This window comes from Rhinatrema bivittatum, chromosome 3 (genome assembly GCF_901001135.1).
Source record: "Rhinatrema bivittatum chromosome 3, aRhiBiv1.1, whole genome shotgun sequence".
NCBI classification, from domain to species: Eukaryota; Metazoa; Chordata; class Amphibia; order Gymnophiona; family Rhinatrematidae; genus Rhinatrema; species Rhinatrema bivittatum.
The window spans coordinates 430002449-430021422 of NC_042617.1; the positions used below are offsets into that span (position 1 = coordinate 430002449).

At 41.0% G+C, this 18974-nt stretch overlaps 1 protein-coding gene across 1 annotated transcript in view; it reads right to left on the reverse strand.

Moving 5' to 3' along the window:
* The window catches only part of ALKAL2 (ALK and LTK ligand 2), a 70979-nt gene extending 55657 nt beyond the window's left edge, over positions 1-15322 (reverse strand). Inside the window, exons 1-4 of the mRNA XM_029595780.1 lie at positions 14974-15322; positions 13556-13609; positions 13376-13456; positions 10542-10616 (exon numbers count right to left, since the gene is read on the reverse strand). Of these exons, the coding sequence (XP_029451640.1) occupies positions 10552-10616; positions 13376-13456; positions 13556-13609; positions 14974-15232 (459 nt within the window). The 5' untranslated portion in view covers positions 15233-15322 and the 3' untranslated portion in view covers positions 10542-10551. The remainder of the gene's footprint in view (positions 1-10541; positions 10617-13375; positions 13457-13555; positions 13610-14973) is intronic.
* Positions 15323-18974: the final 3652 nt, after the last annotated feature.

The following is an 18974-nucleotide window of genomic DNA, read 5'->3' on the forward strand; positions in this document are numbered from 1 at the left end:
TTTAAATTAAATCCCCCACCCTCCCGAACCCCCCCCCAAATGCTTTAAATTACCTGGGGATCCAGCAGTGGTCCAGAACGGCGGCGGTCCGGAACGGCCCCCTCAATTGAGTCCTGTTGTCAGCGGGGGTTCCGGACCGCCGCTGAACGACCTCCTGCAGTCGATCTCCTGCCGGCGCCATTTTCCGTACGGAAAACGATTCGCGGCAAGAAATCGCTTCCTGAACCCCGCTGGACTCCCAGGAACTTTTGGCCAGCTTGGGGGGGCCTCCTGACCCCTACAAGACTTGCCAAAAGTCCAGCGGGGGTCCGGAACGACCTCCTGCGTCGAATTGTTTTTGTCTATGGCCGCCGCCATTTTGCGGCGGCCATTTTGCAAAATGGCGCCGGCTGAAGACAACAGGATTCAATTGAGGGGGCCGTTCCGGACCGCCGCCGTTCTGGACCACCGCTGGATCCCCAGGTAATTTAAAGCATTTGGGGGGGGGGGTTCGGGAGGGTGGGGGATTTAATTTAAAGGGTCGGGGGTGGGTTTTAGGGGGTTTTAGTGTGCCGGTTTTCCTGCCCTCCCCCTTGCCCCGATTTACGATTTTTTAACGATAAATCGGGGGAATTGGTATTGTATCGTGGCCCTAACGATTTTTGACGATTTAAAATATATCGGACGATATTTTAAATCGTCAAAAAACGATTCACATCCCTAATTAATACATATTTTTTTAAATAAACTTCCTTATATTTAAGGGGATCTCCAGTCTAAGTCCCCCCCCCCCCTCCACAACAAAATCCAAATAAGAACAGCTTCCCCAACACCTTTATCTGAGGTCACAAACAATCATGATTCATAGCATAGAACATAAAAGATAATTAAGGCAGTTTTCCCCCAACATCATTCTCTACTCACCCCCACCCACTCCATGTCCCAAACCCATAGCCCCTAGAAATACTCCAACACATCAACCTTCACAACCCAAGTACCTCCCGCCTATCACAAGAACATGCATTAATATGCAGGGTCATCCCCCCCCCTTCTGTCCCCCAATGAGAAAGTCTATGAATGTCCTTTATAAGTTCTCCCTAGAACTCTACAGCACACTAGCCAGAACAAACCCTGCAATTGAAAGTCACATGACTAGTCCAGATAAGCTGAGATCATTAATAAGGTCAAGATTTCTTACAGGCATTTCAAGAAAAGAGAAAAAAATGCCATAGTTCCCTTACGAGGCAAGGCTTGTATACTAATGTATCTCCACAGGCAGATCGCTGTTCAAACAAGTTATCGCGAGAACATCTTCATTTAGTACTAATCTATTACCCAACATGGTGGAAAAAGTACAATGAACACACATTGAAACAGCAAACAGTTAATTAGTAACAAAACTTGTTCCAGTGTTACTCGTAAAAACTCCACATTGCTTACAATATTTATATTTGTGTGATCCTCTTCCAGCATCAGACATCTCACATTGGCCCCGATGATCACACATGCCAACCCTGAGCACTGCGAGAACCAAAAAAGAAAACAAAAAAACAAACACAAAAAAAAAGCTGTATCCCACATCTATGCTGATCCATAAATCCCATGTACCACTCAGCTGCAGACAACAAGTAACTTAAACTTTATACAAGTAAATTAATAGACTTCAGATATCCTTTCACCAAAGTGTGAAGGACAGTGGCCCCAAAGTAGCAGCAAATGCAGCAGCTTCTGACAGAGTTAAACCATAGGGTTTTCCCAGTATGACTTCTTTGCAGGATAAACTAGCATACAGTGAATCTTAAATTCATATAACTTGGCACATGTCAGTGCACATGCCTGCTTCTGAGCAGCCACCTTCACCAAATGGACTCAAAAAAATGAGAATTTTTCTGTTTCCATACACTAATCTTTTCCTGTTCCTTATTGTTTTCAGCACCTCAGACATATGACGTGTTCAAAATCTGAGGTATGACCATTTGGGGCCAGCCCTGTGCTCCTTGCTGATCTCTCTTCTGGCCTACATGACGAGCCTCTCTATACAAAGTTTGCCATGTGCTCTTCCAAGCGAAGCTTGTTCGGTAACCCCAGTAACTCATCATCTGATAAAAGATTCAGTAAGGCCCATGAATTGCAAATTATTGCATCTGAATTGAGTTTCTAAGTCTTCAATCCTGTCTTCATATTTCTGGGCAATCTGCACCAGCTTATCTAGATTTCTGGACTTGACCTGAAGATCATCATCCAAGTCAGAGACACTCTGCTCGATACCTGTGAAATTGCTGATTAAAAGCTGTTACAGACAACTCATCTAACATGGCACATTTGTAGATGTATTTAGATTAAATGGCTATTACCATCGCCACCAACTCCACTACTGGGCAGTTAGAGGCCCTGAGTCATCTTTGCTTTAAATGTCTCTCCCTTATCTCTTTCTTTCCTGGTAAAAGAAGTGGTCATATCACAGATACCTGAAGGAATCTTCTATATCATTACCAACATGAAGTATCATATATAGTCCTGATATTGGGAGTTTAGGGCCAAATGAGTGGCTAGGTAGCAGAGCCGGGCAGACCCACATTTTCACAGCTCAAAAGCATCATGTGATTCAAAACCAAGGATTTTAAAACAAACTGGGAGAAGATGGAAAAAATCAGGCTTACATGTTGAGAGAGAAAACTGCAGAAAATTCCAGTCTATCACAGAGCTGTGCTCAATGCTATAAAAGGCATACTACACCAAGACAATTAACCAAGTTAAAAACTCAGCCAAAAAACTATTCAGGACACTCAACAAGATGCTAACATCATGTCCACCATCATCTCCACACTAGCATTGGAAACCCAGTGCAACAGCACAGACAAAACATCACACAGAGTAGAGCTGGACTCAGCCATTGAAATTGAACATTCTCTGGAGCCCCAGCCTACCACCACTTTCACTCTCATCCTTCCACCTACTACTAGAAAACATTACAGCTTTCCTCTTCAATATTAGGGCCACCTCATGTAATGCAGATCCATGCCCACCTTGGATAATTAAAGACAGGCCTGCTCAACCATGGTGCAACTATTATAAAGCACCACCTTTGCTGAAGATCATTTATCCAGCAGCCTAAAAACAGCCAGTGAGGTCAATCTTAAAAAATCCCTACCTAGACCCAGATGACATTAGCAATTACTGCCCAGTCTCCAACATACCTTTCCTAAACAAAATCATTGAAAAGACTGTCTTCCTTCAGCTAACTAAATACTGCAAAAATCATTGATCCATAACAATCTGACTTCAGACCCTATTATGGTACTAAGACTACTAATATGCTTAGTAGACAAAACTAAGGCTCTGCATTGACCATGGACAACCCAGTGTATTAGTTATCCTGGATCTCTCTGCTCTCAACGCTCTAGACCATGATCTCTTAAATCACACGTTTGAAGGACCAAAGATTAGCAGGCTCAGCACTCGTATGGTTCAAATCCTTCCTTCACAACCACTCCCAGACTGACTTCCTGGGCTTGGTGTTATCCCACCCTTTGCCATGTAGAGTACCACAAGGATCTGTGCTCGCACCCATACTTTACATCTACATAGCCCCCCTCAGCAAAGTCACCAGATCATTTTCCACTCATATGTAGATGGCATTCAGCTTATGAACTTTCTTGACTTAGGTCCAGACAAAGCATTCAAAAACCTCAATGAATGCTTAGTAAGCATCTCCACCTGGCTGAACAAGCTGAAACACAGCCCCCAAAATATCAAAGAACAGTGAGTTGGAAAAGGAGAGACTCTGCTCAGCTAGACTACAAGGTAGTGTTCAGCAGGCTAATTCTCCCCTTCAGCCATCAGGTTCAGAGTGTAGGTTATTTACTAGATTCTAACCTTCTAGCAGAAGCCCAAGCAGCTTTCTTCAAACTACATCAACTATGACAACTCTGCCTCTTTTCAATTACTCAGTATTTGCAGCAGTCATCTAAACCTCTGATCTCCAGCCTGGACTACTGCAACTCCCTATTCATTGGCATGCCCATCAGATTATACCAGTATTTGCAACTTATACAAAATACTACAGCAGGACTACTGAGTATCTACATATTGCAGATTTCCTCGAATCATCTCAGCCAGGTGTTCCTACTACACAAGTGGTCTCTGGATGAGTCAGTGGCAGACTATCCATTCAACATCTGGGGCTGCCCTGTGACTGAGCTCATTATCATGGAAGGGAATAAAGGTCAAGGAGTTCTGTACCATCCGCCCCAGCCATCTTCGCTTGGCTTCAGATACCTTTCTGGTCTTGTGGAGAGCACAGCTCCTCTGCAATTTTCCACCCCTCCCATTGGTGGTGAAGATGATACAGAAGGTGATCAGGGACAGGGCTCATCTCATCCTCACTGCTCCAGCATGTCCAAGACAATCCTGGTTCTCTTAACACATTGTCAGTTCAGCCACCAATTCCTCTGGAATTGAACCCATAATTGCTGACACAGGAATGTGGACATTTGCTTCACCCAAACCCAATTGTTCTCAATCTCATAGTATGGATGTTGAGTACACAGTATTGTCATCCTTTTCTTTTTCTAGAGAGATTGAGGATGCCCTGAGTTCAGCCAGGAAGCCATCCACCAGGAGGGCGTATGGTTAAAAATAGAGATGTTTCTCTCTCTGCTGCGAAACATGTTCATGTTATCCAGTCTCTTGAGCACCAAAGGACTTACTCAACTATTTGATGTACTTTTCTTCAGGTCTCTACATCTAATCTGTGAGGGTTTCTCTCTGTGCCAATTCAGCATACCATGTTCATGTGTATTTGAGACCCATCTCAATTCATCTACTAGTATTGAGACTTATGAAAGTTTGCTTCATACTAAACTACCAGTTTTGAAGCTTGCTGTTCCATCCAATCTTAACATGTCCTGACAAAGCTCATACAGCCTCCTTTCAAGTCTCTGGATCATCCCCCTTAATACCCCTTACATAGCCATTACTTTGGCTAGGCAGATTAGCAAATTTCAGGCTCCAATTTCTTACTTTCCTGACCTTCAGTTTGTCCACAAGCATGGTATTCCATATTCATCCCAAGTTCCTTCCCAAAGTGGCTTCTGCTTTTCATATTAAGCAGACCATTGTTTTACCCACATTCTTCCTGAGGCCCCATGTCCACAAGAAGGAAAATGCCTTTCACACTCTGGACTGCAAAGGGGCATTATTCTACTACTTGAGAAGAATGTAGCCTCATTATCAAGCTTCTTAGCTGTTTGTTTCCTATGACCTTAACAGGCTGGATGTAGCAGTTGCCAAACTGGCTGGCAGACTGTATAGCACACTGTTTTATGCTAGCTGGCCTTCAATTAATTGACTCCATCAAAGCACATCAGGTAGGGCCATGACTGCTTCAGTTACTCAGAACTGTTTCTATCAAAGACATCTGCAAAGTTGCAATTTGGTCATCTGTGATTACTTTCAAATCCCACTGTCTGGACAACCTTTCATGAGTTGATGGTAACTTTGGGCAAGTAGTTTTACTTAACCCATTTCCTGAGTAGTACACTCTCCATGGCAGAGCTGGGTTGCTTTTCATTAAATGCTCAGCCAATGCAGCCCTCAGCTTTGGATTCCCCACATATTATGCCTAATTCAGACCTGTTTGTTAACAGAGAAAAGCAAGTTTGCTTAATGTAAATGGTGTTCTCCATAGAAAGCAGGATGAATTAGCCATGCTTAATAACTGCCCACCTCTGGAGAGTTGACTACTTATCTGAAGATTAGTTATGAATGAAGAGGCTTGTGAGACAGCACTCCTGTGGGAGCACCTACACATGCTCAGTAGGGACAAAGTTCTTCTGAACTAGAGAGAAGGGTCCATTTGACACTGTTCTTTGACATCACCCATGTGTCATGCCTAATTCATCCTGCTGTCTTCAGAGAGCACTCTTTATGGTAAACAAATATGCTTTTATATTAGCAAGATGAAAGAACTGATAGCCTCTAAAGGGACTTTTTCTTGTCTCAAGAGGAGGAATTATAGGTGGCCCCTGGAAGGGTCTATTCTTATATCAGATGAGAGGGGCCAGCCAGCATGTTAACATTTATCATCTACTCCCATTGTACTAAATTTATCAGGGCCTATCTGCCTCTGTAAATTGATGGCACGTAGTGTTGCAAATGATAAGAGCACATAAACTCATCACCCTATTTGCATAGTTTGCATAAAGGTGTGATAAGCACATACAATAAGGCATCATAGCACAAGTGAAATTTTCTGAAACAAGATAAAAGGAGGGTTTCAGGACTGGTTTATACCTTAGCACTCGCTCTGCAAAGGCTTTTTACCAAGCATTCCCCTTGAAATGGAGTAGTTTTCGTGAAACATACTATCATTCCATACATTTAAGATCACTAGGGGTTATAGGCAAGAAAACTTTCAGTAAGAGATCTTAACTTGTCCTGCAGCCTTCCTTTTGTTTAATTTGAGGAAATATAGTTAATGCTATATTTTAGACACCATATTCATAGAAAAAAGTAATGGTAGGGGATGGACTGAGTAATGCCCATCTATGACTCACTATATGTCTCAAAAACACTGTTTATACAATTGTGCCACAACTTACATGTCCAGAAAGTAGATTACAGGCCTAATTCATTAAAATATTTTCCCAAAGACAGAATAGGAGAAAAACTTTAGCGAATCAGGCCCTAAATGTAGGTTTCTTCTGCAGACTTGTCTGTCATCCTCAAACTGAATCACTATTGCTGATAAACACTCCCCCCCTCCCCCCCCCCCAAAAGTTTCACCCAATTAGAGAGAATTTATAGGTAAACATGTCCAGATAACTTTGTTCCACTAGAAAATGTCTCATTGTGCCGGAAAAAAAAAAAAAGTATGATTTGGTAAGATACCCATGAAGAAAGAATATATTGTTGTGGTTTAAAAGTCTTCCTGTGAAAGAGCACAAAATTCCATTGGTCATAGGGATGTGAAAGAATGTGGCAGTTATGGAATTAAAAAGCTTTTTAGAAAAACAGCCAGAAGGCTAAAAAGACATACAGGAGGGCATTCCAGACATCCATTACTCTTTTTGTGAAAAGATATTTCCTGATCTTGTTCCTAAGTCTACCCCCTTGGAAGACATTATTATGACTACTAGTTCAACAACTTTCTTTGCATTGAAAAAGCTTTTCTCCTTGTATTGTATTCATATCTTTCAGGTATTTAATGTTTTTATTGTATCAACTCTATAAGTCTCATCTCATATGGCTTTTGGTGCAGACTCTGCAACATTTTGGTTGCTTTTCTCTATCTTCTTTCAGATGTACAGCCTCCAGAACGGAACCCCAATATTCTAAGTGAGGACTGACCCATGACTTGCTCAGCAGTATCATCACCTTTTTCTTTCTACTAGTTATATCTCTCCCTATACACTCTAGAATCTCTCTAGTTCTGGCCATCATTACACTGTTTTGCTACCTTGAGATCAGAACTATTTTCCTGAGGTTTACCACCTGGTTGGTGCACATCAGTTTATCACCTCCCATCACATACTGCTCTCTTAGACAAGGCAGACCCTAGTGGGGTGCAAGTCTCCAAGCAAATCAGCCACAGTGGGGCCACTTGAGAGTTGGGTTGGGGGATCACAGGTGCAACTCTTTGGAGCTTCTGGCCCTCCCACACTTTTGCAGCATAGAAGTGATATCAGATGTTGAGCAGAGGTTCTGCCATCAACAGAAAATTACAGGGTTGGGGGCATGTGATGACACAGGATCTAGGTAGACCACCTTGATCCCTCCCCGCCCCGCCCCCCCCCCCAATCCTTCCCCCAAAGGATAGCCCTGGGTTCAGATTTCTGCACCCCAGATGCATGACTGAACTTTTTTGCTTTAAACCTTAACTGTCAAGCATTCAATCACTCCTCAAGTTTTCTTAGATCACTTCTCATTTTATCTGCTTTTTCAGGGCTGTCTACTCTGTTGTAGATCTTTTTGTTAACCGCAAAAGAAACTTTTCTGTTAATTCCTTTACAATATCTTTCAAAGATATTAAACAGAACTGGCCCCAGAACCAACCCCTGAGACACTCAATTAACCGCATCTCTTATCTCAAACTGAATCCTATTTACCACTACCCTCTATTGTCCATCACTCAACCAGTTTCTAATCCAGTTCACCATCTTGGGACCCAACCCCTAGGGCAGAGCTTTCCAAACTTTTCATGTTGGTGACACACTTTTTAGACAAACATAATTTCACGACACGGTAATTCAGTCTACTAGTAAACCAGAGGTTAAAGGTTAAACGAACGAAACAGATTTTGACAATTTATGTATGTTTCCTTAAATATATACATAAATAAAATGTTTCACGACACAACCTATCTCATGAAAACCTTAAATTTATATTAAAAATATATATTCCAAGATTCATGTTATTGTTATAATTTATGAGAAACAATAATAAAACAAATTGTCTGTCCCCCACACACTCATCTCTCTCCTCCCCCCAGCACATGCCTGGCCCCCACACACTCATATCTCTCCCCCCAGCACATGCCTGGCCCCCACACACTCATATCTCTCCCCCCAGCACGTTTGCCCCCCACTCACTCATCTCTCTCCCCCCAGCACGTCTGGCCCCCACACTCATGTACCTCGTCTTTTTGATTGTTGCCAGTTAAGTGCTTCACTCCCTTCCATCATCACCAGACACTGCTGCTTGCAGTCAGTACTCCTCATGGCCAGGCCTCATCGGCAGCAGCAGCCAATGCAAGGATGGCTGGGCTCGTTCCACCCACCAAGCCCCCCCAAAAAACGCGATTGACAGCAAAAATCACCCAATAACAAGCAACCCATAAACTGAAAAAAAAAAGTGAATCTCTAGAAAAAAAAAAGCTCAAACTCGCATCAGAGTTGACCGGGCTTGCGTGACACACCTGCACACTGCAGGCGACACACTAACGTGTCCCGACACACAGTTTGGAAAGCTCTGCCCTAGGGAGCAGGGATGTGCATTCGTTCAGGATGAATTAGGCAATTTTAATGAAATTGCCTAATTCATCCTGTTTCAGGGACACCAAATCCCAAATGATTTTTTCCCGAAATTTTGGGAAAAATTCGTTTTTGGGTTAGTGCGCACTAATCCGAAATTCAGGCCCCCCCCCCAAATTTCAAAGGCCCGAACCACGGGAAATACGATATTTCCTGTGGCTGGCCAAAAATGAAGCCTGAACCAAAAGGTTCGGGCTTTGCACATCACTACTAGGCAGCTCAGTTTCTTAATGAGGCTCTTATGTAAGACAGTATCAGAAACTTTGCTGAAATACAAGCAAATCACATCCAGCACAAATTATTGATCTGAATTTTCTGGTCACAACCAATTAAAGAAATCAGATTTGTTTGACATGATCTGCATCTGGAAAAAACCCATGCTGCCTCGGATGTTGCAGCCCACTGGATTATAGATAGTTCACTAGCCTTTTGTTCAGCAAAGCTTCCATTAATTTTCCCACTACTGAGGTAAAGCTGAACTGACTTGTAGTTTCAAACCTCCTCTCTGTTTCAATAAGAGGGACCTTTCCAGTCCCATCGGTGTAAGAAATAAACATTACCATATGACCACCCCATCTACAAGATCTATAGAAGAGGTTTTTAGGCAGACTAAACAGAACTTCCTTGAGCTCCTTTAATACCCTAGGATGCATTCCATTGGCCCCATGGCTTTGTCTAGTTTCAGTTTTGCTTGTTCCACACAAACACTTCTGTAAATGGTGTCATTTATATCCCACTCCCATATGTATCTTTGCCAAAAATCAGTGGTCCTTCTCAAAACCCTTCAGTGAATACCAAACAGAAATAATTGTGTAGCATTTATGTTTCTTCCTTTCCACACATTGGTCCTTGTCTCCTCTCAGTCTTACAGTTCCACCTCTGGCTTTTTTCTTGCCACTAACCTATCTTTAAAAAAAAAAAAAAAAAAGGAGTATGGTGGATCACCACTTTGAGGGGAAGCAAATTTTGCCTGGCTAGATTTAGGGAATTTTCATCCAAAAAACCTACAAGGAGGTTCAACTGAAAATTTCCTAAAAACCAGACAAAATTTGGTTATTTTTGCCACTTAACTGCTTTTTGAAAATTGACCCATATAGGCTTTATACCCTTTAGTAAATAGCATCTTATGCACACCTCAATAACACACACACATATACATATATATGTCAATTTTCAAAAAGCAGTTAAGTGGCAAAAATAACCAAATATTGTGCACAGAGTCATCTCTTAAAAAATGTAAAATTTAAATTGTAATTTTATGCTGTAAAATAGTTACTGCCTTTTATATCCCACCAATATGAATTATTCATTGCTTGTGGGTTCTTCTAATATCTTCCAGTAGGGAGTACTCTTTAGCTATATCTAATATTTTGCTAAATTAAGACAATTAAGTCAATGTTACTGAAAGGGAAATATCCTAACCAAGAGCCGATTGCTTCTACATTCATGAATATTTAACATTTCCAATGCAAAATTCAAAGCTTTTAGACCACAGTAAAAATGTGCTATTATCTGTAGGAGAAAGCTCACCTTAATTACTTTATCCATCTATGCACAGTGGACTTACTGCCAACCTAGTAAGCAGCCTAGCACATCTTTTGTAATCTGTCAAGGAAAAATAAAAAAAAATAAAAAATACTGTCTGACCAATGGATTTTGTTGAATGTATATTTTTAAACATATTCTATATTGGTTTTTTTTTTAAATTATCTATTAAGTTTGTGTAAGAAAAAACAGGAAATAAAATGCAACTTGATACAAAAATCAATCCACAAAATAGGAAGTGTGTCCAACAATACGTTAAGAATACTAGGAACAAAGAAAGAAAATAGGAGAGACAGTGAAACCCTTAGCAGTTCTAACAATGGGTCATATTGATACAATTATCATTTTCTAGTTTGGGCTCTTTCTGGAGGAAAGGAAAGAGATGGATGGTAAGTCCTGCACTCCAACTTTGCACACAATCTGAAAAGGGATGTTAATCAAGAAATTAGATATAATCATCATTTCTGGGACAGCTGAGTTTTTCCCTGAATATTTTCCTGGGATTTTGAAAGCTAAAAGAATATATGAATTACAGTTCTCTGCAGGTCACATACCTACTATGAGCAACATACCATACTGGCTGATTGATACTTTTCTAACCCAAGGAAGCAGTTTGAGAACAGAAAGCTATCAGTCTATCAAATAACTGTACTCACAGAAACCTTTCAGCAATGCCCACTTTAACCCAGCTCTTCTAGTCTGGACTGGGGTTTCAGGAGGCACACAGAGGATAGCTTTCAAACCAGATACATATGATGGCATATACATGGCCATGAACAGATCTACACTAGCATTTTAAAAAATGCACATATGATAAACACTCATTTTAAAAAATACATGTATCCCTATCCTGCAACATACATGTGTATGGAGGCTTCTGCATGAATTCATATCAATGCATCAAACACAATAATTTTCCTACCTATTTTAAAAATATGTATATTTTATGCCTCAAAATAAAGTAGGACTTATTTGTGTAAACTGAGATTCATGTGTGTACATCATGTATTTTAAAACATGTGTGCAGCAAGAAAATTACCAGTTTTACCTTTTACTCCATCAATTCACCCATTCCTTCTGGGAACCCTCCTGGTTCTTCAGTCTGAACTCCCCCCAGTTCATCCAGACCTCCCCACACAATTAGACTTAGTACTACACAATAAACAGATTTAGGCCTGGATTCTCTAAGGTCGCACCTTAGAGAATCCGGAGGTAACGGGTGTGTGTGTGTGTGGTGTGTGTGTGTGTGTGTGTGTGTGGTGTGTGTGTGTGTGTGTGTGTGTGTGTGTGTGTGAAGCAGGGGGCGGTCCTGCGATTGCTGTCGGCTTTCGTGCCGAATACCTACATCATAAAAGGTGTAGTTATTCGGCGCAAAACTGGCAGCAATAAGGAATCTTACCTTTTGCCGGCAGCGATGTGTCCACAGCGTCGGCCCCAGTGCCACCCCAACGCCTCCTCTTCCGGGGACGACTCCGCCCCGAGCTAGCTATCACGTGCGATAACGTTAGAGAATGACCCCCTTAATGTCATTTACACCAGATAATTAGCAGGTGTAAAATTATGCGAGGAAAGTGGCAAACCTATGCCCATAAGTGTCTTTTAAAATAGCAACTTACCCATGGAAATATTGGCCCCACCCCAGAATTCCCCTAAGTGCATACATGTGCATGTGAATATGCTAAATTTTTCACACGCAGTGTTTTGAAATTTCACTCCATAGTGAGCAGTGTCTTCAGAAATTAAAAATCCTTATCACATAGGGACAGTACACTATATAAGGCACGAAAGAGGCTTGAATTTTTTATTTACATTTTAAATTAACCTCCTACAATAGGCCTGCTAGTGTTGTCTGGAATTGTACTTCAAGAATCAATTTTATAACCAGAACTGAACCAAGAAACTTGTATTACATTGAGACAGATTTTTCTAGGTTAGGAGGCAGCTTCCTTAAAACACCCTCAATTTTAAAAGAAATGTGCACATAGAAAATAGCAGATACATGTACAAATAGTACATATTTGGGCAAGTGCTATTTTATACACCTCACACATACATGCAGAAGTCCTGGCACACGAATAAATGTGTTTGTGTATAAAAGGGGTGTTTTAGGGCAGGGCCAACATTTACGCACATAACCTGCAATTTTAAAAACTGCGACCGCAGTGCACATATGGCTATTACCCGTGAATATTTACTTCTGCTATTTATCATGATTAAATCAGAATAAAACTCTTTATAGCCAAATACTGACTGGGTCAGGGTAAACTGGGGGAAGTGCAGGCTAAATAACCAGAGGGGTCTTGATAACCTACAGATAGACTGAGCAAACAGATGGATTAATTGGTAAAACTGGTCATTTCCTTAACAAGTGCATGTTATAAAAAGTGCTGACTTGCTTATGTAAAAGTTGACAAGGGCTAAGGAAAATATACAAACAACATTTCCTCTTGCAAATACTTAAACTTAGGAACACACATATTCATAAATAGTTGTATTTTCTATAATGTGCTCACTATTGTGCAGATGGCAGAAAATGTATGCACGTGTGCTCACGCATATATGGGCATATGCTTGTTTTAAAGTTCTCAGAGTATTTGCTGCTGTATATTTTTTCCAAGAAACCAGGCTTCACTTTGCCCTTTTCCCTTTAGTTTCTCAACACAAGAGTGTGAATCCTTCTCAGATTATTGTTTTGTTTTTCTTCTTACATGCCACAGAAAGAATAAAGAGCCTTTCCATATGACAGATGCCTTAACCTGTCTCTTAATCAATCTTCTTTTAGTCTATGAGAAAAGGTGATGATCCTCAGAGCCACTTACATGCTGGAATGGTGCAGTCTCTAGTAGTGTGGTAAAGTCTATGAAAATGTTTACTGCACTTTGGACTAAAGTTGAGAGGACCTGCAATTGAGAAATAAAAGAGAACTATGGTCAGTACTCGACAAGTAGAAAAAGAGGTCAACAGCAACCAAAAGTTATGCACAAAGGTAAAAAACCAACCTGTTAAATGGTTTAAAAACTTGTCTTTCACCCTCAGGTCTCGAGGAACTATTTCTGTGTAGGAAGAAGAAAGATGAGAGTATTAACTGTACCCGGCTGCAAAGGTTACTTGAGTATGTTCAATGAATGGACATGTAACAACAACTTGAGCTTGTATTATATACACTGTCATTTGCGATACAGCAGCCAAAGTACACAAGGAGGGAAAGTCTTGGCAGCCCTTCCGCTTGAGCTCTTCCTCCACCTGCAGGCAGATCTACAAGAAAAGCCAGGGCTGGGTTCCGGCAGTCTCCCAAGCAACCCCAAATACCTTCCTTTCAACGCCCAGCCAGGACGCTCGGCACTAACAGACCTAGTTGATCTCCAGAGCCCACATTGCTCCACGTGACTGCAAAAGCGTTCAGTTCTGTCAAACCTTGCCTGCAGCCTGTAAGTACAAGCAGCATAAACACGCTACGAGCCCTTCAAGAATTCACTAAACTCCTCATCTCACCAACAAGGGAACCTGTTAAGAAACAGAACCCCCCCCCCCCTCCCTCCCACTCCCATATATTTACCTCTGTACTATAGCACAGATCCCTTATAGATACAGCAACAAATGAATCCGCTTCAGTTACCGGCTCTACAATTACCTTTGATTCGAGGTTCAGTTTCGTCGTTGATTGCATGATGTGTCACCCTATACTAAGGTTTGTTAAACGCAAAAATGCCTTTCACAGCGCTTTTATTCCCCTGGGGCTCTCCTAAAGCAAGCAAACCCGAAACCTCCAGACCTGTATTTATCTCCATCGCTGTGCGCCAATATTTCACGAAACTCGCTCCGTTTATTTCCATTTATAGTCTCGCTAATTGGACATGACCTTTGCATTTCTGTGTCATGGAGAGCAGGGCAATACAGGCTACTTAAAGAAGTTTCCCATGAGCTAGACACCACTGAGAAAAGGATGCAAAGATCGACACAAGAGGTCTCCACTCATTGTTTTCTTTCGGTGTATTTTCCGCGGCGATTTCTTTACCGAGAATAATATTTGCAGGGTAATCATAGAAAGCAGCGTTGGCAGGAGGGCATGCTCTAATAAACAGCTAGTTTATTGCAGAGACTGATTTATTTCAACTGTTCTCGTCCCCAGTAAAGAGAGCAGTGCTTTCATTTTGTGTGAGCTCGTCTCTCCATCACCCGCTGCAATTTATCATTACACATAACCCCTCAGCCATTAGCTTTCGAAAGTGATCTGGAATAAGCCTGTGACGTTTAAATGTCCCTCTTTCAGTGACTTTTTATTTGCTTGATGGGAGGAACCCACTGCCTTTTCACGGAGTTCAGCGTGCGTAAATGCCCAAATTGACATACAAATACCCTAGACTTTTATTTGATTAATGAAGATGGGTAAGCAAAGGAAGGAAGGAAAGAGACTCACCAACTCGCCGCTCTTCCTGATAATGTCCATCGTCAGATAACTCTTTGTGGCCGAACACGTGGTCTTCCTGTTTTGAGAAATACTCAACTCCGTTCGCTTCCTCGAAGTTGTACTCTTTCACGTTTCGCAAGAGCTCCACAATAAAATGCAAGAGCCTGTCTCCCCGGACCTCCATAGCCTCAGTCCTTTCTTTGCAACATCCAGCGGGCAGCATTAATAATACCAGCGCTAGCCATGCCAGAGACCTCAGCATCTTCATTTCGGTTCCAGTAAGGGGGAATCGGAGCACTCCAGTTTGGAATTCTGTTGCAGTTAAGGAGAAAAAAAAAGGGGGAAATCATGAGACGCAAAGCAGGTATAGAAAACAATGCAAAGAGGCAACATTAGCTGGTTCTATCAACTTGTTTCTTTCGCTCTACCTTAAGCAAAATCTCTTCATTTCCACTTCTACCCTTTTCAGATGCAACAGTTCCTCAGATTCAGCCTGCAAGCACTGTACTGGCTTGTTATTTATACATAGCCACCTTTTTTTTTTTTTTTTTTTTTAGTACAGTGAGATTGGAGCAATATTTTGAAAGCTGCATATTTTGCAAAACTAAATTGACATACACAATATGCATCAGGGCTACCTTACAACAGCACAGTTCTGAGATTTCCTAACTGCAACCGCAGCTCCTTTGCAACTAAGCTCAAATATTTTCAGATAAAAGAAGTACCGGTTACTCCATACAAAACTGGGGGGGGGGGGGGGGGGGGGGGGGGGAAGAATCCAGTAAGACTACAGGTAGGAGAACTCCTTCCCTCCTTCCACCTGCCTTTTCTTTCCGCGAAGGTTGAGCTCTTCGGATTGTACTTTGCGGTCCCACCCCCTTCCTCGAGCTGCCTTTCTACTAGTGCTTGATCGAAAGGAGCAGTCAGAAAAGCTTCGCCAGCAACTTCTCGGCGAGAAAAGTTTGCAGCTGCCCAGAGCGCCGGCCGTGTCCCCTCCAGACTACACCATGGCAGGTCCCGGCGCTGCCTCTTATATACTATAGGATGTTCGTGAGGTGGCTCGATCTGATATTATTGATTTGGAAGTGGGTGGAAAACGATACAAGTCCACTCGGCAAACCCTTTTTAGCTCGCTGCAGAAGGTGTCGTCCCCCCCTCTCTCCCCCCCTTCCCCACATCTGGGTGTTTGGCAGGAGCTCCGTCACTTCTCATCCTCTCCTGCAGACGTAAGGAGCAGTCCCAGGCGGGTAGAAGCCCAAGTCGTCTTTAATTAGAAAGGCGTTAACAAACAATCTGAAAATTTAATTCCCCTTTCCCGATCGTCAGATCTCTTCTTCACCATTAACCTACTGGCAGGCTTCATTTTGCTTTTTTTTTTTTCCGCCAATTCATGTGGATGAGGAAAGCTGTGTGTTTACCGGGAACATTTTTTTTTCTAACCTTCTTAAACCGGAACGGTAGTACGGATCAAGGGTCTTTATTAAGAAACTCCATAGGTCCGGTGGTATTCATTTCTTAATTTTCTTTTAAAGGATGTCTTGATCGATATCAGTGACATTATATATATATTTTTTTTCTTTTAATTATTTTATTAATTTTTTTAATTATTATTATTTAATTATTTATTTAATTTTTTTTTATTTTTTTTTTTTTCAGTTTTGCTTTCTGCCCATTCATTGACTGGAACAGTACAACAGAAAAGACCTAATTGAGTTAAGGACGTGCTAAGTGCCTGGCAGAAATGGGATGCGTTTTGAAGAATTAAATAAAAATTCTTGTCAGTGTGGTTGATGCCCATTGTTAAATCTTTACCCGCCGAAGGCACAAGACGAAGAATGCTGACATATGAGCTTGTTGAACTTTTATATTTGCCTTCATTTGTGTGTTTACCACTCCCAGCTGAAAAGCAAATAATAAGTTGGATCGCTCAGAGCGCAGACTCTGTGTAAATTAGGAATATATATATATATATATATATATATATATATATATATATATATATAAGGGTCTTTAAAACAAGAAAAGGATTTAGAAAATGTACTTATTTTTATGGTAAAAATGGACTTTAGCTGTTAATGGAACTGTTTAGATAGAGCTATCCTATAACATTATATGATAAAATGACAGCTCCAGAAATGTTCCCTTTAGGCTGGCAGGGACAGCGACATATAGTGGTAAGAAGAGGAAAATCTTTCTCTGTCTCATTTAAAACAGGAATAGGCAACTCCGGTCCTCGAGTGCCACAAACAGACCGAGTTTTCAGGATATCGGCAATGAATCCGCATGAGATAATTTGCTTGCACTGCCTCCATTGTATACAAGCATATATCATGCATATTCATTGTGGTTATCCTGAAAACCCGACATGTTTGCATCACTTGAGGTCTGGACCCCTGATTTAATATAAAACCTGGATCTGAATGAAGATGGTTTGGGAGGAATATAGATGTAATAAACTTACATTTAATTTGCAGCCTATAAATTCATACTATCCATATGTGTCCAAATTCTTACCTGTTTTTTGCACATTTTTTTTTCAAGTATAATAAATAATGGTCCTATATGTATTTTTTCTTGGATTGTATGCTGTTGTCTGAAATGATAAATTTGTGAAAATTAAAGTTCTTTTAAAAAATGTCTTTTTCTTTTTCTTAGAGCAAGTCAAAGGGGGTATATAGGACATTCACATCCATGTGTATTTTCAATCCAATGCACCTGATAAAAGAAAGTGTCCCATGTTATTCCAAAGCTGTGTAATTTAACATCTTTTAAACAAAAATGATATGTACTGACTATGATGAGGATTTTTTTATATCATAAATCTTCAGGAGATATGATGAATACCAGAAACACAAAAAGAAGAAAATGACACACATCCCTGCAATGTACCACACTGAATACTATGCCAACATATAGCAGGACTCTATAATCACCCACATGCGAAAAATATTGAACACAAGGGGATCCTACTCATTCTTTTCCTCCAATATAGTGTATATTATTTAATGCAGAAAATGTGAAGAAGCATGTATATTGGTGAAATAGCTATACTCACTATTCAAAACAAACTTCTCACTCAATTTCACAAAAACTTTTCCTTTACTCAGGGAATTAGTATCAGAATATTTGTGCTCATTCGTTTAGGCTCTTGCCCTTACAGGGCTGCAATCATATTCATGGCAACAACAGCACTTGATTGTTAACCTCATTTACCAATTCCCATTAAAACACAATTTTTATTTATTATTATTTTAAAACTGCATGTTAATTTACTCTATCACTTATCTTTTTTTAAAAATTGCTCTGTGAAACCTCCGATTCCTTCCATCACCTCCTCTCATGGCTCAAAACCTGCTGGTGAAATAGGCCAGACAAAACATGCATCAATTCACACTGACACAAGATCAAACACCACAGGGAAGATCACACCAGCAAATCTGTGGAGGAGCACTTTTTCGAAACTAACCACTGCTCAATGACCTTTATGATCAGAATTTGATTTGGTCTGATTGATTTATATTCTGCTTTTAAGCACTTTAAAATGGATTACATTCAGGTACTGTATATATTTCCCTATGTCCAGAGGGCTCACAATCTAAGGGGCTGATACAATAAATTCGCATAGAAAGCGGGCGCTGAACAGTCAGCACCTGCTCTCTTAACATGCCCCAATATTTAAATTAGGGGGTCGCATTAGCAAAGAGGTTTTCGTGATTCGGCTGTCTGCTGGCAAGGAAAACCGATGCTGAGTTTATCGGCGGCGTTTTTCCTGACCGGTGGATGGGTCACAAAAATCAGTGTCGAGTTTATCGGCATCGGTTTTCGTGACTTGGCTGTCCGCCGGTAAGGAAAACCGATTCCGAGGATTCAGGAAGCAAAAGCTTGTCAGTCGAGCGCTGTTTCCTGAACCCGAATGTCAATTTTTTTTTTTACTTTTCTTATTTCTTTAATTTTTCGTCCTACTTAATATCACAACGATATTAAATAGGAGGCAGTTTTTCATGTGCTCA